Source organism: Xenopus tropicalis, chromosome 10 (genome assembly GCF_000004195.4).
Source record: "Xenopus tropicalis strain Nigerian chromosome 10, UCB_Xtro_10.0, whole genome shotgun sequence".
NCBI lineage: Eukaryota > Metazoa > Chordata > Amphibia > Anura > Pipidae > Xenopus > Xenopus tropicalis.
Genome location: NC_030686.2, coordinates 49,907,135 through 49,932,293, shown reverse-complemented (window position 1 = coordinate 49,932,293; position 25,159 = coordinate 49,907,135). Strand labels below are relative to the sequence as shown.

Below are 25,159 nucleotides of genomic sequence, written 5' to 3'. Positions count from 1 at the left end.
CTAAATTCCCCTGATATTGCCCGCCCGTAGGTGGCGCTATTGGGAGAAGATCCGCTCGCTTGGCGACATTGCCAACATGTATGGGCACCTTAACTCCCTGCACTTTGTTTTCCAGAAGATGTGGCTTTGGGTTTATTAGTAGAAAATGACTATTGTATAAGCAGTTTACTTGTCCTTTAATAGGTGTCGTAGCCTAGGAAGGAAGCAGATTGCGTGGATGTTGGTAACAATACAAAGGGCTGCTGTACAGATTGGGGATTTAGCTAAGCCTTCTGCCCTCCCCCCCCTTACTTACCCCACTCATGCCCTGGGAGCAAAGGCAGCCTGGGCCGGGGCAATAAGACATTTAAACACAAATGTTCCATGGATGCGTCGCCTCGGGTTGGGGTGTGAGTTGCAGTTCAACAACAGCTCGAAGGTACCTGGGGGAGGCGCCCCCCCCCTCATCGTCCACTAAATTGCATTATTGTTTTTTTTTTACTTTCTATCTCAGTGGGGAGCCCTTATGCATCTTAATCAAGTTTGGGACCCCCCCCGACTTGGAAAAATAGGGAAGAAATTTATGGGCGGTTTATGCCCCCATTGGGGGTGCCGTTTACCTGCAAATCCCCATCTCAGGGCCACTGAGCTTGCACTCTTTCCCGCTCCCCCTCCTGCTCTCCCAAGACACGGGGGGGGCACGTGTCGAATCGTTAAAATTCACGGCCTTCTCTTCCCAACAAAGGGCTTTATAATGCAAATCCGGAGCCTCCATCGTGTCCGGCCCCCCCTCCCTTCCTTTATTCTCTAATTAGTATCCTGGCCAATTGTAATGAGCTGCAACCGCCGCCACCACCGCCGATACCATCGTATTTATTAATCCGGGGGGGGGGAAGGGGTTGAAAAATGACATTATTTCCTCAAATCCCCCTGTGTAATAAAAGATTTTCTGCCCGGCAATCAGATTATCAGATAACCTTTATCGGAGCCGCTTCATTCGCCGGCGCCCCCAACGCCAAATTGAAAAATGTGCAGAAGCCGCAGAAATGAGCCGAGCGCCACCGGCGACTGTAGGGAACGAGCAAACGTTATGTAGCGGCGACTTTGTATCTGTCCCAGGGCAGCGATTGGTTATTGTTATATAAATATACATAATCCCAAATAAACCCAATAGAGCTGTTCTGCCCCCAATAAGGGGTAATTATATCTTAGTTGGGATCAAGTACAGGTACTGTTTTATTATTACAGAGAAAAGGGAATCATTTAACCATTAAATAAACCCAATAGGACTGTTCTGCCCCAATAAGGGGTAATTATATCTTAGTTGGGATCAAGTACAGGTACTGTTTTATTATTACAGAGAAAAGGGAATCATTTAACCATTAAATAAACCCAATAGGGCTGTTCTGCCCCAATAAGGGGTAATTATATCTTAGTTGGGATCAAGTACAGGTACTGTTTTATTATTACAGAGAAAATGGAATCATTTAACCATTAAATAAACCCAATAGGGCTGTTCTGCCCCCAATAAGGGGTAATTATATCTTAGTTGGGATCAAGTACAGGTACTGTTTTATTATTACAGAGAAAAGGGAATCATTTAACCATTAAATAAACCCAATAGGACTGTTCTGCCCCCAATAAGGGGTAATTATATCTTAGTTGGGATCAAGTACAGGTACTGTTTTATTATTACAGAGAAAAGGGAATCATTTAACCATTAAATAAACCCAATAGGGCTGTTGTGCCCCAATAAGGGGTAATTATATCTTAGTTGGGATCAAGTACAGGTACTGTTTTATTATTACAGAGAAAAGGCAAATTGTTTCTTAAAATGTGAATTATTTGATTCAAATGGAGTCTGTGGGAGATGACCTGTACCTGTATATTATTCTGTGTGATGCATTAATTGGCATTGGTTGAACAAGCAGGGCATGTTTATTACGTTCAATATGATTATTATTGTGCCAGATTTAGGGACTGTATATAATTTATATAAAAACAGGAAACATTAAATTATACTTGTAAATATGTAACTGATAAAATTGAATAGTAAACAATAGGGCTGAACGTCAGTAAATATTAAATATTTTGACTTACATGTTAGGGATACGCTGAATCCACTATTTTCTGATTCGTCCGAATCGGATTTGTCTTAATCCTAATTTACGTATATAAATGAAGATATGGAAGGGTTAAAGAGCATTTTGAACTTCTGTGTTTATGTGTAGTGATGGGGTTTCACCAGGCATGGATTCGCAGCGAATTTCCGCATTTCACCATTGGTGAATTGTTTTGCGAAACCGATGAAAAAATTTGCCGCATGTCCAAAAATTGTTGCAGGCGACAAAAGAATAGCCGTGGGTGACAAAAGAATAGCCACGAGCGACAAAAGAATAACCACGGGCGACAAAAGAATAACCACGGGAGACAAAAGAATAGCCACGGGCGACAAAAGAATAGTCGCGGGCGACAAAAGAATAGTCGCGGGCGACAAAAGAAAAGCCATGGGCGACAAAAGAAAAGCCCCGAGCAACAAAAGAATAGCCGCGTGTGACAAAAGAATAGCCCCGAGCGACAAAAGAATAGCCGCGTGCGACAAAAGAATAGCCGCGTGCGACAAAAGAATAGCCCAGAGTGACAAAAGAATAGCCCCGAGCGACAAAATAATAGCCGCAGACGACAAAAGAATAGCCGCCTGCGACAAAAGAAAAGCCGCAAGCGACAATTTTTTTTGACGCACGACATTTTCGCAATTTCGCGAATTTTTCACCGTTTTGCTAATCTTTTGAAAGATTCATGAATTTTTCAGCGAAGCGAAACGAGACAGATTCGCTCATCACTATTTATGTGACAAAAAGTCAAGTAAATTTAAAGATTCGGATTCGGTTCGGGTGAATCCTGAACTGTATCCCGGATTCGGTGCATCCCTATTACATAAGGAAAGTTTTGTGAATTTGAATTCTGAATTTAATATAATTTATTTGAAAAAAAAGTTTGCTTTGCCTTATTGATATTTTTTAATTATTATTATTTGGAATACGTATGAGCACGTGACGTGCCGGCTGTGGTCCTGATGCTGCTGCCTCCCCGGCCCCTCGTCCATCTGCCTGTCAGACACGGCACGGAGTGGGAGAGAGCAGAATCAATGGGCTGCCTTCTCATTGGGTGCCGGCCGCCGCCGCTGATGGAAGGGAGTCGGGGGAGTTGAAGGCACATCCTGACTCCCCTCGGCACATCCAGAGGATCGGAGGGACTGACATGGACAGACGGAGAAGGGCCACCGTGGCTCTCACTCTCAATTTCCTCTCGCTGCTCTTCTCCATCACCGCCTTCAGCAGCAGCTACTGGTGCGAGGGGGTCCGGAAGGTCCCCAAACCCTTCTGCACGGGGAAAGACAGGGAGAAGCCGGGCTTCTGCATCCGATTCAACAACTCCGACTCCAACGCCAGCAACGTGGTCCAGTACACTTGGGAGACCGGCGACGACAAATTCATCGAGAGGCATTTCCACGCCGGGATATGGTACTCCTGCGAGGAGAACATCAGCGGGGACGGTGAGCGGCACTTTTACATAGGAAGCTGGCTCCCAGGGGATGCTGGGAGATGTAGTTTAACCAGATATCTAATAATAGGGGAATAGTTGGTTTGTATAATGTATAATAATGTAACCTGTGGCTCCTCTGGTGTTCGGCAACATCCGGGGGTAACAAGTTGTGCCCTCTGATCTGATCCTTAGGGGCAGATTTATCCCAATGTGAGTTTAGAGCTTAATACATAAAAACTCACCCACGTTCTATTCATTCCTATGGGATTTACAGAAAGGGATTTATCAACCGGTGAAAGTTAGAACTGCCCATTTGATATATACACTTCTAAAAATCCCATAGAAACTAATAGAACCTGCCCCTTAGAGTTCCCAATCTGAGGGGGGGGCAATGGGGCAATGTTCAGGGGGTGTTCACAGAGCTACTTAGTAGCAGCTACTAAAACAGACAATGCTGATCATTTACTGATAATTGTCTCTACGTGTGTTTAGCAAAAGGAATTCTCAGTATTGTCTATGGCAGGGGATTTTCTGGGGTTTAGTAGCTGCTACTAGTAAGGGGGAAGACACACAGAGCTACATAGTAGCAGCTACTAAAACAGACAATGCTGATCATTTACTGGTAATTGTGTCTACGTGTGTTTAGCAGAGGGAATTCTCAGTATTGTCTATGGCAGGGGAATTTCTGGCGTTTAGTAGCTGCTACTAAGTAGCTCTGTGTGTCTTCACCCTAAAGTCAAATTGGGGTGGACACTGGTCTGAACCGCTGCCATTGCAGTGTTTGTGTTATTATGAGAGAGAGGGGGCTGGACCAAATGTTAGGGGGGTGCTTGTATCTGAACCCCCCCCCCAAAAAAAAAAAAACTGCTGGGTTAGGAGGTAACCAGTTGCATGGTTTGATATATTTAGACATACATATGTAAAAAAAAAAGAGGTTGCCAGGTGTAGTAACCCATAGCAACCAGTAAGAGGTTTGCTTTTAAACAGGTAACCAGGAAATGGGGCTGCTGTTTGGTTGCCATAGGAGATAACAACTGCCACAAACTTTGCTTCCTTGTATTACACAACCCCCTTAATATCATATACTGATTTCAGGGAGAATAGCATTGTATGTGATGGTTTACCCCCAGGGGGGGGATATTTTCCTTGCACATACCACTTTGCCACTTCCTGTTACTATTCTCTGTGTTGGACACAACAGGAAGTGAGGGCCGTGCAAGAGAAACTGCTTCCCCCACAGCCAACTCGGTGTAGGGAATATTATCAAAGAGTTAAAGCTGCACTATACCTGGAACTATATATAGTTGTCTATATACTGTGTATATATATATAACTATCTCTAGTTGTCTGTATACAGGTATATATATATATATATAATATAAATATGTACAAAATGCTCATACACCAGGAAAATTTCATCAAAAAAAGATACTTATTTTATTTAGATCGACGTTTCGGTCCTCACCCAGGCCCTTATATATAATATATAATATATATATATGGGGGTTTGATGCCCTTATTAACCCAATTATCTGCCAGCAGCTTCGCTAATGGGTTTAATTGCTGGTTGTGGTACATGAAGGGGTTAAGCGACAGTAACGTTTAACTCTTTAGCTGCTGATCCCAAAGTGCAGTAAAGTTCTGTGCGCTGTGATTTCATTCCTGTCACGTCTGTCCTGCGTCCCCGGTGGGACTGGGTGGCACCAGCGATGCGCGGCCCCCCCCTGTGTGGGTGCCGGGGGGGGGGGGAGATGGCAGGGAATGATCTGGGCTCCTCGTTGTTCAAATAAAGCCCTCAGCAGATTTATCATCCCCCCCCCTTTCCGGTGATTAGACAGCCCCCAGATTAATCCTGACAGGTGGGACGCGCTCCTGGCTCGCTCCGCGGGCTAATAGCTAGCTAATATCCCCCATGGGCCGCCCCCGCCTGGGGCATTACTGGGCACGCTCTGCCTCGTTATGTTGCTCATTAGCTCCGGCGTGTGGGTTAATTACCTGATATGAGAGTTTATTGTCTGCCCTTGAGCTCAGTAATGTGCCCCGGGCTCCTACCTGCCCCAGGTTCTGCCCCAGGTTCTGCCCCAAGTTCTGCCCCAGGCTCTGACCCATTTTGAGTTAACTTTTAGTAATGGCCAAGTCTTTTCAATTGGTCTTCATTATTTACTTCTTATAGTTTTTGAATTTTTAGCCGCCTTCTTGCCACTAATTGCAGCTTTCAAATGGGGGTCACTGACCCCGGCAGCCAAACCCTATTGCTCTGTGAGGCTCCAGTTTTATTGTTATTGTTACTTTTTATTCCTTATCTTTCTATTCAAGTCCCTCTCCTATCCATATATCAGTCTCTCATTCAAACCACTCCCTGGTTGCTAAGGTAATTTGGTTCCTAGCAACCAAGCAACTGCTGAAACTCCAAACTGGAGAGCTGCTGATCAGTGCTGTTTGGTTCATTCCTGGTTTATGGCTGTTGGACCAATCACTTTCATTCACTCTGGTCTTGGCTCACCCTATAGGTGCAAGGCTACTGGGATATGTCTAATCCTACTCCTAGTTTATTGCTGACTATTGGCAGAGATATGGTTAAATGGAACCAGTATACAGGGGGGGGGCAGAAACTCTCCATTTTATGGCTTTGTGTTACCTCGGTGCTTAACAAGAGGAAGAGACAAGATGTATCACTCGCCCCGTGCCAAGGGGAATAAAATCAATAGATATTATTTGTTTCCTTTCTGTGAAAAACAAGATGAAATGCGCCCAGAGCCGGGAATCAGCCGACTGCGCCGGGAGTGACGCATCTCCCAACATAGGGTGCTATGTGCCCCGGGTACCCCTGGAACTATAGCGGGGGGACTGTTACCCCAATGTTTCTATATATCTGTAACCTTGTTATGGGCTAAGGGGGCCCAGCCTGAAGGCCAGTTAGGGGGGATTTGGGGTGAGTTCTTATTTGTGCCCTGGGTACCCCTGGAACTATAGCGGGGTGACTGTTACCCCAATGTTTCTATATATCTGTAACCTTGTTATGGGCTAAGGGGGCCCAGCCTGAAGGCCAGTTAGGGGGGATTTGGGGTGAGTGCTTGTGCCCTGGGTACCCCTGGAACTATAGCGGGGTGACTGTTACCCCAATGTTTCTATATATCTGTAACCTTGTTATGGGCTAAGGGGGCCCAGCCTGAAGGCCAGTTAGGGGGGGATTTGGGGTGAGTGCTTATTTGTGCCCTGGGTACCCCTGGAACTATAGCGGGGTGACTGTTACCCCAATGTTTCTATATATCTGTAACCTTGTTATGGGCTAAGGGGGCCCAGCCTGAAGGCCAGTTAGGGGGGGATTTGGGGTGAGTGCTTATTTGTGCCCTGGGTACCCCTGGAACTATAGCGGGGTGACTGTTACCCCAATGTTTCTATATATCTGTAACATTGTTATGGGCTAAGGGGGCCCAGCCTGAAGGCCAGTTAGGGGGGGATTTGGGGTGAGTGCTTATTTGTGCCCTGGGTACCCCTGGAACTATAGTGGGGTGACTGTTACCCCAATGTTTCTATATATCTGTAACCTTGTTATGGGCTAAGGGGGCCCAGCCTGAAGGCCAGTTAGGGGGGGATTTGGGGTGAGTGCTTATTTGTGCCCTGGGTACCCCTGGAACTATATCGGGGTGACTGTTACCCCAATGTTTCTATATATCTGTAACCTTGTTATGGGCTAAGGGGGCCCAGCCTGAAGGCCAGTTAGGGGGAGATTTGGGGTGAGTGCTTATTTGTGCCCTGGGTACCCCTGGAACTATAGCGGGGTGACTGTTACCCCAATGTTTCTATATATCTGTAACCTTGTTATGGGCTAAGGGGGCCCAGCCTGAAGGCCAGTTAGGGGGGGATTTGGGGTGAGTGCTTATTTGTGCCCTGGGTACCCCTGGAACTATAGCGGGGTGACTGTTACCCCAATGTTTCTATATATCTGTAACCTTGTTATGGGCTAAGGGGGCCCAGCCTGAAGGCCAGTTAGGGGGGGATTTGGGGTGAGTGCTTATTTGTGCCCTGGGTACCCCTGGAACTATAGCGGGGTGACTGTTACCCCAATGTTTCTATATATCTGTAAGTTTCCCTTAAAAATGTTACATAGAAGAGAACCCCCCCCCCCCCACCTCACAGACCGGTAGCGACACTATGAGCCCCTGAAGCGACGGGGTTAAAGTTCCCCCCTGATTACGCGGGTCGGACCCGGTCACACCTTGTTACACAATAAATCAATGCTCCGCCAGTGAAACCAATACATTATTATTCAGTCCGGCTGATACAGAGATATTACATTATGGATCCGGCCAGACTGGATCAGCGCCAAGATCAGACCTTGAGCGGCACAGAGAGCGGCAGAGATTTCCTTAGAGACTGGAATCCATTTACACCGGGGGGATTATCTCTTAACCAATTTGCTATACAAGCTCCGCGGCTGAAAGGTTCTGCTTGGTTCTGCCCCCTGTTACCGGGTTGGGCTCAAGGTATCAGTACCTTCTGGGTCAGTTACCCGGTGCTGCAGATTTAATATGGGAGTTTGTTGGTGCAGAACGTGACGCCCCTCATATTTCCCCTCTAATCCTTCCAGGAAATGTTGGCGAGGTTTGACGTCCCCTTTAGCTGCAGTATTAGTGATATATAAACCCGGGGTGACATGTTACTTGTTTCCACTATAATTTATTGGGTGCTGAATTCTAGAAAGAAGGAGTTCTGACTGCGTAGCACTGGCCTGTTATCCTTCATATAAAGTATAGGCTCCTCCTCCTGTATGTGCCCCCCCCACCCCCCTCTGTCTGGGCAGGGTCCCTCTGTGTCTCCCCATTCTGTATGTGCCCCCCACCCCCTCTGTCTGGGCAGGGTCCCTCTGTGTCTCCCCATTCTGTATGTGCCCCCCCCTCTGTCTGGGCAGGGTCCCTCTGTGGCTCCCCATTCTGTATGTGCCCCTCACCTTCCCCTCTGTCTGGGCAGGGTCCCTCCGTGGCTCCCCATTCTGTATGTGCCCCTCACCTTCCCCTCTGTCTGGGCAGGGTCCCTCTGTGTCTCCCCATTCTGTATGTGCCCCCCACCCCCTCTGTCTGGGCAGGGTCCCTCTGTGTCTCCCCATTCTGTATGTGCCCCCCACCCCCTCTGTCTGGGCAGGGTCCCTCTGTGTCTCCCCATTCTGTATGTGCCCCCCCCTCTGTCTGGGCAGGGTCCCTCTGTGTCTCCCCATTCTGTATGTGCCCCACTTCTGTCTGGGCAGGGTCCCTCTGTGTCTCCCCATTCTGTATGTGCCCCCCCTCTGTCTGGGCAGGGTCCCTCCGTGGCTCCCCATTCTGTATGTGCCCCTCACCTTCCCCTCTGTCTGGGCAGGGTCCCTCCGTGGCTCCCCATTCTGTATGTGCCCCTCACCTTCCCCTCTGTCTGGGCAGGGTCCCTCTGTGTCTCCCCATTCTGTATGTGCCCCTCACCTTCCCCTCTGTCTGGGCAGGGTCCCTCTGTGGCTCCCCATTCTGTATGTGCCCCTCACCTTCCCCTCTGTCTGGGCAGGGTCCCTCTGTGGCTCCCCATTCTGTATGTGCCCCCCACCCCCCTCTGTCTGGGCAGGGTCCCTCTGTGGCTCCCCATTCTGTATGTGCCCCCCCTCTGTCTGGGCAGGGTCCCTCTGTGTCTCCCCATTCTGTATGTGCCCCCCACCCCCATCTGTCTGGGCAGGGTCCCTCTGTGTCTCCCCATTCTGTATGTGCCCCCCACCCCCCTCTGTCTGGGCAGGGTCCCTCTGTGTCTCCCCATTCTGTATGTGCCCCCCCTCTGTCTGGGCAGGGTCCCTCTGTGTCTCCCCATTCTGTATGTGCCCCTCACCTTCCCCTCTGTCTGGGCAGGGTCCCTCTGTGTCTCCCCATTCTGTATGTGCCCCTCACCTTCCCCTCTGTCTGGGCAGGGGCCCTCTGTGGTTGAAACGCTGCATTGTGGGTAAAAAAAATGGTGATTTATATCTGAATCCGCCCCTCGTACTCTGTCCCCCTCTGTTTCAGCTACTCTAATGCACCCTGCCAGGAATCCTTGGAATTTACCCCTCCCTTTCAGATACAGGGGGCTAGAGTCGCCCAATTCACCTGCTAATGACTGCGCTACAGGGCCCCCCCCAGGCTTTAACTGCACATTGGGCCTCATTTACTGACTCCTCGTTATTTACTGGCTGCCCTGTGACCTTCAGGAGAGAGATACAGTTGGCAGCTGAATCATATCTGTATATATAGTGAATAAAGTGCCCCCTATTGTAACATATAGGGATATTATAAGCCCCCCGAGGAGTTCCTTATAATATATAGTGAATAAAGTGCCCCCTATTGTAACATATAGGGATATTATAAGCCCCCAAGGAGTTCCTTATAATATATAGTGAATAAAGTACCCCCTATTGTAACATATAGGGATATTATAAGTCCCCGAGGAGTTCCTTATAATATATAGTGAATAAAGTGCCCCCTATTGTAACATATAGGGATATTATAAGCCCCCAAGGAGTTCCTTATAATATATAGTGAATAAAGTACCCCCTATTGTAACATATAGGGATATTATAAGCCCCCGAGGAGTTCCTTATAATATATAGTGAATAAAGTGCCCCCTATTGTAACATATAGGGATATTATAAGCCCCCGAGGAGTTCCTTATAATATATAGTGAATAAAGTGCCCCCTATTGTAACATATAGGGATATTATAAGCCCCCGAGGGGTTCCTTATAATATATAGTGAATAAAGTACCCCCTATTGTAACATATAGGGATATTATAAGCCCCCGAGGAGTTCCTTATAATATATAGTGAATAAAGTACCCCCTATTGTAACATATAGGGATATTATAAGCCCCCGAGGGGTTCCTTATAATATACAGTGAATAAAGTACCCCCTATTGTAACATATAGGGATATTATAAGCCCCCGAGGAGTTCCTTATAATATATAGTGAATAAAGTACCCCCTATTGTAACATATAGGGATATTATAAGCCCCCCGAGGAGTTCCTTATAATATATAGTGAATAAAGTGCCCCCTATTGTAACATACAGGGATATTATAAGCCCCCGAGGAGTTCCTTATAATATATAGTGAATAAAGTGCCCCCTATTGTAACATATAGGGATATTATAAGTCACTGAGGAGTTCCTTATAATATATAGTGACTAAAGTGCCCCCTATTGTAACATATAGGGATATTATAAGCCCCAGAGGAGTTCCTTATAATATATAGTGAATAAAGTGCCCCCTATTGTAACATATAGGGATATTATAAGCCCCCGAGGGGTTCCTTATAATATATAGTGAATAAAGTGCCCCCTATTGTAACATACAGGGATATTATAAGCCCCCGAGGGGTTCCTTATAATATATAGTGAATAAAGTGCCCCCTATTGTAACATATAGGGATATTATAAGCCCCCGAGGGGTTCCTTATAATATATAGTGAATAAAGTGCCCCCTATTGTAACATACAGGGATATTATAAGTCCCCGAGGGGTTCCTTATAATATATAGTGAATAAAGTGCCCCCTATTGTAACATACAGGGATATTATAAGTCCCCGAGGGGTTCCTTATAATATATAGTGAATAAAGTGCCCCCTATTGTAACATATAGGGATATTATAAGTCACTGAGGAGTTCCTTATAATATATAGTGAATAAAGTGCCCCCTATTGTAACATATAGGGATATTATAAGCCCCAGAGGAGTTCCTTATAATATATAGTGAATAAAGTGCCCCCTATTGTAACATATAGGGATATTATAAGCCCCCGAGGGGTTCCTTATAATATATAGTGAATAAAGTGCCCCCTATTGTAACATACAGGGATATTATAAGTCCCCGAGGGGTTCCTTATAATATATAGTGAATAAAGTGCCCCCTATTGTAACATACAGGGATATTATAAGTCCCCGAGGGGTTCCTTATAATATATAGTGAATAAAGTGCCCCCTATTGTAACATATAGGGATATTATAAGTCACTGAGGAGTTCCTTATAATATATAGTGAATAAAGTGCCCCCTATTGTAACATATAGGGATATTATAAGTCACTGAGGAGTTCCTTATAATATATAGTGAATAAAGTACCCCCTATTGTAACATATAGGGATATTATAAGTCACAGAGGAGTTCCTTATAATATATAGTGAATAAAGTACCCCCTATTGTAACATATAGGGATATTATAAGCCCCCGAGGAGTTCCATGACCATATAAAGGGACGAGGCCGAGGTGACTTCTTATATCCTCATATTTTACAACAGAGGGGACTTTATTTATTATAATATACAAGTTTCAGTGAGTCATGTGACAGAAATGACATCACTAAGCTCTGATTATAACCGATGACATCACTAAGCACCATTTAGAAGGATATTATTTACAGTTTGGTCCCATAGGGAAATGACCCAACTGTATATTTATATTTAATTTCCTGTAGTAGCTGCCTAGGCAATGAAGAGGTTAAAACTGGAGGTGTATCCATGACAGTAGACGTGTTGTAAAGTGAAGCTGCCACGCTGTAAAAAAAAGGTTGCTGTGGAGGAAAATGGTAGGAAACCGCAAAGGCCTACAAAAATGATGGGGGGTAGGGTTTAGTCCACAAGCACAGAAGGTGAGAATATGGGGTGTGGGTAAGTACTTATCCCAATCTGTACACTGGTGGCTGTCAAAATGAAAATAGAAATCACTGATTCAAATAAGTCGCTGTGACATTTTATTAGTTGGCCTTTAAGTACCGCTGTGAATGGGCCGAAGTTTAGAAATGAAAATATTGTGAATGTCTCACTAAGCAGTCTGAGTGCGACTGTCTTTCTGTGTGTGTGACTGTCTCTCTGTGTGTGTGTGTGACTGTCTCTCTGTGTGCGACTGTCTCTCTGTGTGTGACTGTCTCTCTGTGTGTGTGTGTGTGACTGTCTCTCTGTGCGACTGTCTCTCTGTGTGTGTGACTGTCTCTCTGTGTGGGACTGTCTCTGTGTGTGTGTGTGTGTGACTGTCTCTCTGTGTGCGACTGTCTCTGTGTGTGTGTGTGTGACTGTCTCTCTGTGTGGGACTGTCTCTCTGTGTGTGTGTGTGTGTGACTGTCTCTCTGTGTGTGGGACTGTCTCTCTGTGTGCGACTGTCTCTCTGTGTGCGACTGTCTCTCTGTGTGTGCAACTGTCTCTGTGTGTGGGACTGTCTCTGTGTGTGATTGTCTCTCTGTGTGGGACTGTCCCTCTGTGTGTGGGACTGTCTCTCTGTGTGTGCGACTGTCTCTCTGTGTGTGCAACTGTTTCTGTGTGTGTGACTGTCTCTGTGTGTGGGACTGTCTCTCTGTGTGTGGGACTGTCTCTGTGTGCGATTGTCTCTCTGTGTGGGACTGTCCCTCTGTGTGTGGGACTGTCTCTCTGTGTGTGGGACTGTCTCTCTGTGTGTGGGACTGTCTCTCTGTGTGTGGGACTGTCTCTCTGTGTGTGGGACTGTCTCTCTGTGTGTGGGACTGTCCCTCTGTGTGTGGGACTGTCTCTGTGTGTGGGACTGTCTCTCTGTGTGTGCAACTGTCTCTGTGTGTGGGACTGTCTCTCTGTGTGTGCAACTGTCTCTGTGTGTGGGACTGTCTCTGTGTGCGATTGTCTCTCTGTGTGGGACTGTCCCTCTGTGTGTGGGACTGTCTCTGTGTGTGTGGGACTGTCTCTCTGTGTGTGGGACTGTCTCTGTGTGTGTGGGACTGTCTCTCTGTGTGTGGGACTGTCTCTCTGTGTGTGGGACTGTCTCTCTGTGTGTGGGACTGTCTCTCTGTGTGTGGGACTGTCTCTCTGTGTGTGGGACTGTCTCTCTGTGTGTGGGACTGTCTCTCTGTGTGTGGGACTGTCTGTGTGTGGGACTGTCTCTCTGTGTGTGGGACTGTCTCTCTGTGTGTGGGACTGTCCCTCTGTGTGTGGGACTGTCTCTCTGTGTGTGACTGTCTCTCTGTGTGTGGGACTGTCTCTCTGGGGTCTCAGGCTGATTTGTGGTTTTGTTTCCTCCAGGTGAGAGATGTCGGAGCTTCATTACCCTCACGCCTCCGGCCGACCGAGGTAAAATCCTGAATTTAACTGTTTTCTTTATTATATAAATGTAATCTCACAGCCAGTGACTAACGAGTAAGTGTCATTAACTCCCAGCATGCACTGGTACTGTCACTGTCTGAGCCACAAGTTGCGCCAATGCTCCATTCACTGAGAGATAAAGGGAAACTACAGACATTTCAGTCTCCAGAGGGAATCGGCCGCTTCTGCTCAGATAAAGTGGGAACCATTGTATGAGCGGAGGTTCCGTGTGGGGGGAGAGACAAGTAGATAATTATCCCCCAGAGACACACTGAGACACTCACTGTGGGGCCCTGTGTTTGGCTTGTGACTCACAGGTTCCCAAAATGCATTTCAGAGGGGGCGGCGCCTCGTTAGGGTTAAATAATGGCGGGAAACACTGCTCTGTAACAAAACAGACTAATCTGGAAATACCGCCAACTGCGGCCTGGGATACCCCCGCTAAGCGCAGTAATGTGTAATAACAGGCCCCATACCAACCAATGAGCAGGCAGCACATGCCGTTAATGTATTATAATGCGCTACTTGTCTCTGTCAATCCTTGTGCCTTAATTACCCTTCTCGACTCTAAAGGGCGACTGAAATGGTCCCCACGGCCGGGGGGGGGGGGGGTCGTAGAGATTATTCAGATTAAAGCCATGTCTGACACCCCCCCCCCCAAATGTGTCCCAAACTGCCCAGTCACCGTCCCCTTCTGGACATTATTTATAGCCTTCTCAAGATGGCCGCCTACGCGCCCAGGGAAGTGTCTGTGTTACGTGGAAGCCCCTTGTTGCTTTCTCTCGGCCGCGGTTGATGTATTGAACCCCACGCGCCATTTCATTACAGCGATGAGGCTGTCGCAATAAATCACAGTGAAACCTATTGATTTGCCTTCTCCATCTGTGATCCTCCCATTCTTGTTTACTTGGCAGAGAAAGTAGCCGGGGGGGGGGGGGGGGATAAGGAAGGGGCCTGAAAGGGGGGGTTTAGTCATTAATACCTGATCATAAAAGCCCCCCCCCCCATGATCACACATGCAGCACCCTACCTACCTCTGTCCTCAGTTACCATTGGCCGGCACTTGCCTTCTTGGCCTCCGGACTCTTTTGTGCTCAGAAGAGCAATTTTGCATTCGTTTGTGGGCGGTTCCCAGATCCCACAAGATCCCACCCACTTCCAACGCACAGGGATGGAGCTTTGTTTAATGTAGAGGATTTATGGCGCATTCCTGCTGCTCGGTACCAGGGCACCAACGCAGCTCCCACGCCGCCGGGGTCTGGGAAATCTTATTTTTGTGCTAAAATTAAACCCTACAGTGTTGGGGGGCGTATCCCAGGGAACTCCGTGTAAAGGGCAAGTAAGGCAACATTTGGTGTGGGCACAGCAGAGACAGGTGTAAATACGTGGGAGCAGGGCCCGTGACTCCGAGGGGCCCATGGACAGAGAGAGGGGTCCTAATAAAGTAAAAACTCATGATGCCCCCCCACCCTGGGTGCTGCAAGCCCTTATCTCCCCAACTTCAGCACCCAATCACTGTACCTTAGTGCCCTCAGATACTGGGGGCCAGGAAACTTGATTTGTGGGTCTTAAAAGGGGCAGGGCTTGTGATGATTGGGGCGGGGTTTTGAAGGATCTTGGGTGGAGTCTGGCATGGGTGAAGTTAACCTTTAGTTACACAATGCCCTATTCCTAGCAACTGTGCAATTGGTCTTCATTATTTATTTGTTTTATTTTTTTAATTATTTCCCTTCTTCTTCAAATGGGGGTCACTGACCCCGGCAGCCAAACCCTATTGCTCTGTGAGGCTCCAGTTTTATTGTTATTGTTACTTTTTATTCCTTATCTTTCTATTCAGTCCCTCCCCTATTCATATTCCCATCTCTCGTTGAAACCGCTGCCTGGTTGCTAAGTTAAATAAGACCCTAGCAACCAGATAGATGCTAAAATACCAAATGGAGAGCCGCTGAACAAAAAGCTAAATAACTGAAAAATAAAATATATAAAATGAAGGCCAATTGACCCCGTGTGCTGGCGCCTGTAACGGCAAAGCAGGGAATGTAGAATATATTAAAGGTGGGCGTGGCCTTATCACTTTTAAAGCCGCCTTCCAATGCTAACGCTCTATTTTTATCCCCAAATACAAATGGTAGGGGCAAGTAATGTTGATGATGTGTCAGTCGGCGCGGCGTCTATTCCCAGCTGCCATGTGATGAGTCCGTGGGTGCCGCTGGGGGGCCCCTGGCCGCGCCGCCGACTCTGACAGCTCCAGTAATTATTATTAAGTGCCACTCCGAGGCTTCGCATTACAGTTCCGCCAGGTGGTCGGCTCCTACGCGGCGGCGCCGGCGAGATTTTCATCAGAAACTGGAATTTTAATGGAAACGAATCACACGTCATAGGAGAAGTGCTGTTCCCAAGAGCTCGCTATCAACCGCCCGGGGATTTGCGTCCGACGTTGCGCATCGGAAATATATGTTTCCCAATGGTCTTAGGCGACAACCGCGAAAGGGTCCCGTCCCCCAAAGGGGTCCCCACCCACAGGTTGAGAATCGCTGCTTTAGTGGTTTTCTTTCTATTGCAGGGTCAGTTCCCCTTTAAAGTGTTTTGGCGCAGACGGAGGCACTCGCAGGGTCATGTGATTACGGCCCCGCTCTGATTTTCACGCCGCGAGTCGCAGCAGAACATAAATGCGCCGTTAATCATCTTTAACTGAGAAAACTCCATTTGGCGCAACAGATTTCCTTCCGAAAACGTCCGTTTTGGGAATAATCTCTCCTTTTTATGGCGCTGTTTCCGCTGAACGCAAAGGAGCGGGATATAAAGCGGTTCCGGCAGGAACGGGAGGCTGATTTTATTGCACTCGACGGCCAATCCTGGCATTTGGCACGGGCGCCCTGTAACCCCTCGCTGCCCGCCTCGGAGAAACGCGGCTGAACGGTGTCGGCGCAGGATGATTGGGAAATGCGTTTAACCCAGGGATCCCCAACCAGTGGCTCAGGGGCAACATGTTGCTCCCCAACCCCTTGGGTGTTGCTCTCAGTGCCCCCAAACCGGGGGGTTATTTTTGAATTCCTGACTTGGGGGCAAGTTTTGGTTGAATAAAAACAAGATTTCCTACCAAATAAAGCCCCTGTAAGCTGATAGGGTGCATAGAGGCCCCTAATAGCCAATCACAGCCCTTATTTGGCTCCTCCATGAACTTTTATGGTGCTTGTGTTGCTCCCCAACCCCTTGGGTGTTGCTCTCAGTGCCCCCAAACCAGGGAGTTATTTTTGAATTCCTGACTTGGGGGCAAGTTTTGGTTGAATAGAAACAAGATTTCCTACCAAATAAAGCCCCTGTATGCTGATAGGGTGCATAGAGGCAGCTTGTGTTGCTCCCCAAGTCTTTTTACATTTCACTGTGGCTCCCGAGTAAGAAAGGTTGGGGACCCCTGGTTTAACCCCTTCACCGGGGCAGTAAACGTGCAATAGAGCAGTCTAGTGGTTGAGTAGGGAATTGCGTTCCTCTCCTGCTCCGAAGGCCAATGCCGAAGGCCGGCGAAGCAAGTCTGTAATTACAGGGGGATTCTGGGAAATGGCGCATTGCTGCCCAGACTCTCATAGAGATAATACTTACTGCACTGTTATCTATGCACCTTGCCCCCCCCCCCAGAAAATCAGACTTCTAGGGTGCCCCCTGCTGGCCATCACCATCACTACACTTTTCAGCCAATGCCCCCTTCCCCCTGAGCATCACCTTTAGGAGTATGTCACAGAATGGCCTATTCCGAGCAACTTTGCAATTGGTCTTCATTATTTATTTTTTATAGTTTCTGAATTATTTTCCTTCCTCTTCTGACTCTTTGCAGCTTTCAAATGGGGGTCACTGACCCCGGCAGCCAAACCCTATTGCTCTGTGAGGCTCCAGTTTTATTGTTACTGTTACTTTTTTATTACTTACCAGGCCCTCTGCTAATCATATTCCCATCGCTTGTTTAAACCACTGCCTGGTTGCTAGGGTAAATATGACCCTAGCAACCAGATAGCTGCTAAAATAACAAATGCAGAGCTGCTGAAAAATCTAAATCGCTGAAAAACTATACAAAAATGAAGACCAATTGCAAATTGTCTCAGAATATCAATGTCTAAATCATATTAAAAGTTAATATAAAGGTGAACTTCCCCTTTAACTGATGGCAGAGAGTGTGTGGGGTGTAGGATGAGCCGAGGGGGGATAGGGCCCATCAGGATCTTACCCCAGGACCCCAGTGGGACAGTGAAACATAGGAGGGAGTTGGGGTACAGTGCAGGGGGCCCTGGGGCCCATAAGCCTTTGCTCACATTTTTTATTATATCTTTGAGCCAATGAAAATGTTAAAAAAAGTCTCTGAGATTGAAAAATGAGGCGATGGCGGCCCAGAATGCACTGTGACCGGACTGATAAAGAGATTGGCCGTTACTATTAATAAATGTGTCATTTCCTTGCCGGGAAGATAAATAGGCCTAGTGGGGCACAGCTGCACTGCCAATGCCATTGGGTTGGGCGCCACCTAGTGGGCAGAGATAAAAGTGCAGCGGGGAAATGATTTCTCTTTTTTATTTAAAGGGTAAGTGTAACGAAGAATAAACATCAGGGAGGGATTTAATTCAAACTACAACTCCCAGCATCCACCTGTGTCTGTATACGTGCAGTGATATATAAATACACGCTATAGGGATAAAAGCTGAATAGATCTGAATACTGACTGTTAATCAATTTATGATCCTAGTAATTTTATCCCCCCCCCCCCCAGTGGGGTATCTTGATTCAACTGGGGCCCACAACAAATTCATTTTAGGGTCACACAGAAACCCCAATATTTACTACTATCCATTGAAACTGCTCCATTATATTTGTACCCCTGGATCAGGGGGTCCCCTCATACATTTTCTCAGGACATTAAGGGGGGGGGGTCTTAAAAAGGTATCAGGATCTTTCTTAGCCAATAACAAACTATTATCTTAACCCCTCCCACCTCAGAGCTAAGTAATGATAGGTTACAGGATAGGCATCCCTAATTACCCAGGATGCACTTTTTGTTGGAGCAGATGGGGTTGGACTGTAGGGGGGGATCAGGCCTAATATCAATGCAGATTATTGTCAATTTTTAAGCTGCTATCAGGAGGTTCTGGTCCCGCCCCCTGTTTCATTTATAGACTCCCTCCCTCTGCCCCCTGTAAGCTGCCATCAGTGTTCTGTAGTCCCGCCCACTGCTTGAGTTGAACCCTCCCCCTCCCTCTCTAAACTGCTATCAGGAGGTTCTGGTCCCACCCCCTGCTTCATTTATAGACTCTCTGCCTCCTGTAAGCTGCCATTCAGGAGGTTCTAGTCCCTCCCACTGCTTCATTTATAGACTCCCTAACTCTGCCCCTGTAAGCTGCCATCAGTGTTGTGTAGTCCCGCCCACTGCTTCAGAGGTTCTGGTCCCGCCCCCTGCTTCATTTATAGACTCTCTGCCTCCTGTAAGCTGCCATTCAGGGGGTTCTAGCCCCACCCACTGCTTGACTCACAGACTCCTTGCCCCTCCCCCTGAAAATGCTGTCAGAGAGTTCTAGTCCCCAAGGAGCCATATTATGGGATGCAATTCTCTAGCAGTTGCAATAAGGCAGGTTGGCAGCTTGTAAAACTAAATGGAATAAACAGGATAATGTTGCTCAGGCTTTGGCCTTATTAATGGAATGGGGAGGTTTCCTATTGGATGTTCAGCGGTGTTTATCTACCAATCAGCCGGTACTAACCGTGTCCCTCCCACACAGGGGTGCTGTGGCTCTCCATCGTGGCCGAGGTTCTGTACATCACGTTACTGCTCACCGGCGTCAGCCTCATGTCCGTGGAAGTCTGTTATTATACGTCGGTAATCGATGGGTTAAAGCTGAACGCTTTCGCGGCGATATTCACCGTGTTATCAGGTGAGTGGGGCCCCGAGGGGCAGATCTGTAATCTCATAAGGCACAGAGGGGCAGTTACCCTTATGGGAAAGCATCAGTATTTATTTACAGCACTGCTGCCGAGCGATGCCATTAGCTGATTCAGCTAGGATACTGGCAGAGGTCATATAAAGGGGTAGTTGCCCTTTAAATTAACCTTTAATATGATGTAGGCATTGATATTCCGAGACAATTTGCAATTGGTCTTCATTTAGCTTTTTGTTCAGCAGCTCTCCATTTGGTATTTTAGCAGCTATCTGGTTGCTAGGGGCTTATTTACCCTACCAACCAGGCAGTGGTTTAAGCGAGAGACGGGAATATGAATAGGGGAGGGGCTGAATAGAAAGATAAGGAATAAAAAGTAACAATAACAATAAAACTGGAGCCTCACAGAGCAATAGGGTTTGGCTGCTGGGGTCAGTGACCCCCATTTGAAAGCTGCAAAGAGTCTAAAGAATAATAATTCAAAAACTATAATAAATAAATAATGAAGACCAATTGCAAGTGTGCAGGAATAGAGCATTCTGTAACCTACTAACAGTTAACTTATTTACGTGTATATATTGATACAAGCGGGAAGCTGCCATACTGCTTACTCTGCTAAAGGAATAAGAAATATCAGCCACAGAAAGTATAACAGCGCCACCTAGTGGTGCAAATTTATTACAAGGAACTGCAGAAAGAACTTTGGAAATGGGCATCTTGACTCTCACTCTGAACTGCAACTCCCAGCATCCTCCACCAAAACAGTGTTATGCAATTGGACATCCATAAATTTAAAATCAGAGAAAGATGTTGGATCAGAGGGGGGGGGGCACGCTGTTTGTCTGCTCATTGTAGCATTAGGTTCCCCTGCTTCTACACTGGTGCCGGGGACTGATTTGCTGGTTGCACCTACTCTGGGGCAAGGGTATTGCACCCCCAGGGGGCGGTCATTACAAAGCACAGTCTCTCGGAAAGATTGGAAAAGATTCTCTGGCAGGGCATGCTGGGAGATGTAGTCCTGAGCAGACAGGGATGCTGTTGGCTGATTTTGGCACATTGGTTAATTTGCTCCATTCCCATAATCCTTTAGGTTTCATCCTATAATAAAGCCTCTGTTGTTTCAGAGCACAGCGGGGGGGGGGGGGGGGGGGTTGGGCTGCAGTTAAACTGTAACCCCACCCCCTTGGTTTGAGTTAAGTGCCCGGGGGTGAAAGGGTTATAAATGTGCTGCTGGCAAAAAGGCCATTGTAGCAGCCTGCCACCTACAGGCCAAGGAGAAAAATGCAGCAGATTAAAGGGCTTGTTCCCCTTGAAATGAACGTTTATATGATATTCCGAGACAAATTGCAATTGGTCTTCATTTTTTATTATTTGTAGTTTTTTTTTCTAATTACTTAGCTTTTTATGTAGCAGCTCTTCTGTTGGGAATTTCTAGGGTTGCTAGGGTCCAAATGACCATAGTAACCAGGCATTGATTTTAAATAGAGACTGGTATATGAATAGGGGGGGGGCTGAATAGAAAGGTAAGTAAATAAAAGTAACAATAACAATAAAACTGGAGCCTCACAGAGCAATAGGGTTTGGCTGCTGGGGTCAGTGACCCCCATTTGAAAGCTGCAAATAATTCAAAAATGATATGAAATAAAAAATGAAGACCAATTGAAAAGTTGCCTAGAATTAGCCATTCTGTAACATACTGAAAGTTACGGGACTGGCAAATAACTAATATATAATGAGTAAAGATGAGAGGGGGGGTTACTGTATTTGGCAGTCACCATGGCGACTGATAATGCGTTGCTATCTCCCCCCCCCCCAGGGTTGCTAGGGATGGTGGCGCATATGATGTACACCACTGTGTTCCAAATGACCGTCAATCTGGGCCCGGAGGACTGGAGGCCGCAGAACTGGGATTACGGCTGGTCGTACTGGTAAGTGTTGCTATTGGCTGGCACTGCTGCCCAATGGGTGCCCGGCCCTTCTGTCTGTCTGTCTGTCCTTCTCTGCCCCCCCCCCAGTGAGAGGCTGAATATAAACTCTGCTTCACCCCCAGCGCATGTATTGTACAGGATAATGGCAGTCAGATTGCGCCGCCGCAGCCTGTAGCGCTGGGATTGTGCCAGGGAAACATCTGCTGGAATAAAAGGCGCATTAGTGCCCCCCCGGGTTGTGCCATTGGGCAGATGCCAGGCAGGGTGCCACCCCAGGGCCTTGGCACAGACCCCTCACACTCATAAGAAGTCGCCATCTGTTGCTCTTGTCTCCCCCGGATGTTCCTTGCCTGTAACTCAGCCAATCCCCCCCGGTGCCCCCAGCTCATTGAGCGTAAGGAGATTGCCGGCTGCTTTCCCACTTCAGAGCCGTCTGTGTCTCACTGCTCAGCGCTGGGAAAGTCTCTGTGTCTTTTTATTACTGAGCTGAACTGGACTTGGCATTGAAACAGCAGCAACACGTTAACATTAAAGGGTAACTTAATCCTCATGGTTTACATTTTCCATTGAACAACATGGGGCTGCTGTACAGACTCTCATATATAACAGCCTATATAGCTGATGTGTATCTGCCCTTCTGCCCTCACCTTCTGCATAGGTATCATGGAATATCTGCCCCCTGCCATCGCCCCTATAATAAACAAGTCATTAGGTGTTAACTTGTCCTTTAAAGAGCATCAAAACAGCCTCAGTATTATTTTCCTTTATTACCTCCGGCAGTCAGAATAAAAACAGAATACACATTTGAAAGTTATTTTATTTAATAAAAGTTAAAAGGAGCCCTCAGGGTGGGGCAGGGGCACAGTGATGCCTCCCGGGGGGGTAGAACACTGGGGTTAATATGATTCAGTCGGGGCAGCAGGGATGAGAATAACAAGGCACAAGGGGATGGCGAGTCCCTGATACACTAAGAGGATTGCACCAAGCAGGCTGATTATTGGCAGTGGCTCCTTTTTTTAAGTAACGAGGCCCAGTTTATTAGTTTCGTTAATCCCAAACCAAATTTTGCAGTAACCTGGCGCCTTGTATAGTGTGGCACAGTGACATCTAGTGGGCAAACAGAGAATCACGGCTGGGGTTAGTCATGTAGCCCAGGGCACAACTGGTTTTATATAAAATAGGACTTTGTAGCCTGTGTTCCTTCAACTGTTGGTAACTGCACCTCATTGTTTCCTCTCATCCCAATTGAGAGCTGTTTGATCTAGTAGCCAATTTGCTCTACTATAACCTTACTGTCTCCATCTTGCCCTACTGTCTCCATCTTGCCCTACTGTCTCCATCTTGCCCTACTGTCCCCATCTTGCCCTACTGTCCCCATCTTGCCCTACTGTCTCCATCTTGCCCTACTGTCTCCATCTTGTCCTACTGTCTCCATCTTGTCCTACTGTCTCCATCTTGTCCTACTGTCTCCATCTTGCCCTACTGCCTCCATCTTGCCCTACTGTCTCCATCTTGCCCTACTGTCTCCATCTTGCCCTACTGTCTCCATCTTGCCCTACTGTCCCCATCTTGACCTACTGTCCTACATCTTGCCCTACTGTCTCCATCTTGCCCCATGTCAGCCATTATTATATATTCTCATAGTAATTGCGTGTGTTTGTTCCCGTCAGCCTGGCGTGGGGCTCATTCACATGCTGTATGGCGGCCTCAGTGACGACGATTAACAGATACACAAAGACCATCCTGGAGTTCAAGCAGAGACGGCGGAACCTGGAGAGGAGTTTACAGCAAAAACACAATGTGGGGGAGCAGGGGGGGACGCAGCCGGTGTGGGATATTTATATAAACACCCTGCAGGGCAACAGGGAAGGATCGGTGGATTTGGCCGCTGGGGGGCAGAACCCCTCTATATACGGAAACCTCAGTAACTTTCCCTACACACAGTGTGACGAGTACTGCTAGATTTTATTGCTTATTCTATATTTTTTTTAATAAAAGGTTAATGGACAACGCGGCGCCACGTGCTTTATTCCCAGAGTCGTTATACAGAGACTTCATCCGATTCAGTACAAATAACATATATAAATAACATTATAGAGGAATCACTGGTCTAAATAATGGCAGTTTGTTCCAGGGTCAGACTAGGGGGTGCTGGGCCCTCCCTGCTGCTGCCTCAGTGGCCCCACCACCCTTCCCCCAAATGTGCATAATTTAAACTTACCTTCAGCACATTGGGGGTAGAGGGATGGCTCGGGGGAGTGCCCAGCAGGGATCGGGGCAGGGCCCATTGGATTTTTTCCCAGTGCCCACTCTGACCCTGGTTTGCTCTCATTTTATTTATTGCCACCATTCCTGGTCCACGGGCCACAGCGGCCCCTTTAGGTGCTCCCTACAGTTCTTGCTGTAGCTTTGGTTGGACTTGGGGTTTTCTTTCCTTTCCTTTCTCTGTAATTTATTCAGCTTTTCCATGTCAGTCGGTAATGGGGCAGATTGTGCCACAGGAGGGGATGGGGGTGGTTTGGAGATGCCTAGTGGGTGGGGAAATATGGTGGCTGTGTTGGGCAGTGATATGCGGCAATTGGGGTGGCTGCCCCATGGATACTCTCCTATCCAAACTGGAGGACCCAGGTCAAACTGGGTTGGGGGGACACCAGGAAAAAACCCAGTAGGCCCCTGCGGCCCAGAACTGATCCCTTCTTGGAGCTCCAGGGTCTGCAGCTCTCCTGCACTCGGGGGAAGGGGGTTGGGTGGGCATCAGGGGTCCCTTGAGGGGGTGTGGGGCCCCTGTGGTGGCAGGCCTGGTGGGTCTTGCACCAGTCTGTCCCTGAGAAGACGCTATTATTCCCAGTATGGGGGGGCAGTCTTTTCCTTAGTAAACTAGGATAGGCCTGAATATTTCACTTCCTGGATCACCAACCCCCAAACAGCAGTGATTTGGCCAAAACCAAAGCTCCAGCACCACATTCAGGGCAGGAACCTTCCCCCGGTCTGTCCCCACTCACTGCCCAAGTTGGTAGCAGGGCCGGCCCAGGGGTAATGCCATTCTGTCTCTGCCCGCTGCTCACTCACTGCCCCATCATCTACACTGAAGGGGATGAAAGATGCTCATTATCCATTATCATTCCCCAGCCTTTCTGTTAATGTGCATATATTCCTGTACAACTGCACAAACACACACACAAATAATAATAAATGTGAATTTCTATGTGTAGCTTCCCTTTGGGACTTTGGGAAAGTACGTACAGAACCCATCAAGAAATGTAAGTAAAACTGATTTTTGATCCGTGGGAAAAAGGGAAGTTCTGTCCCATAAAGAAAGAAAATGTCATTCAGTAATTTCCCAATATCTGTTTCTTTTCACAAAATAGATTTATGTGTAACCAACTGCCTGTTCCTCTCTGTTCTCTTGTTTTGAGTCTTGTAACAATATAGAAGTCAGATCTCCGTCATGTCTATATTATAGTGGCTTCAGCTACATTGGGCCTGATTCACTAAAGTGTGATCAAATGTGCGCTATTTATAGCGTGCGGTAAAAATTTTATCGCGTCTTCATTTTCGCGACTTTTCGCACGATTCACTATAAGCATACTTGCGCTATTTTACGCGCGATATTGCATGCGTTATTTAACTCGCGAAGACTATTTCAATGCGGTATTTGCCAGTACATGCGCTAAATAACGCTCGCGTTTAGTCGCCGGATATAAATAGTA

At 47.4% G+C, this 25,159-nt stretch overlaps 1 protein-coding gene across 1 annotated transcript; it reads left to right on the top strand.

Annotated features, from left to right (window-relative positions):
• The first annotated feature begins 3,097 nt into the window (after positions 1–3,097).
• Positions 3,098–23,461, top strand: gsg1l2 (GSG1 like 2). The gene is made up of 5 exons (XM_031894661.1): positions 3,098–3,535; positions 13,547–13,594; positions 19,366–19,518; positions 21,338–21,449; positions 23,120–23,461. Exons 1-5 carry the CDS (start codon positions 3,241–3,243, stop codon positions 23,409–23,411), a joined length of 900 nt encoding a protein of 299 aa, XP_031750521.1. The 5' UTR covers positions 3,098–3,240; the 3' UTR covers positions 23,412–23,461.
• Positions 23,462–25,159: the final 1,698 nt, after the last annotated feature.

Bases quoted from the DNA above. Each gene is read 5' to 3' on its own strand.
- gsg1l2 (XM_031894661.1), top strand. From the start codon at position 3,241: ATGGACAGACGGAGAAGGGCCACCGTGGCTCTCACTCTCAATTTCCTC. The intron at 3,536-13,546 runs GTGAGCGGCACT...TGTTTCCTCCAG, and splicing joins GGAGAACATCAGCGGGGACG to GTGAGAGATGTCGGAGCTTC. The intron at 19,519-21,337 runs GTGAGTGGGGCC...CCCCCCCCCCAG, and splicing joins GATATTCACCGTGTTATCAG to GGTTGCTAGGGATGGTGGCG.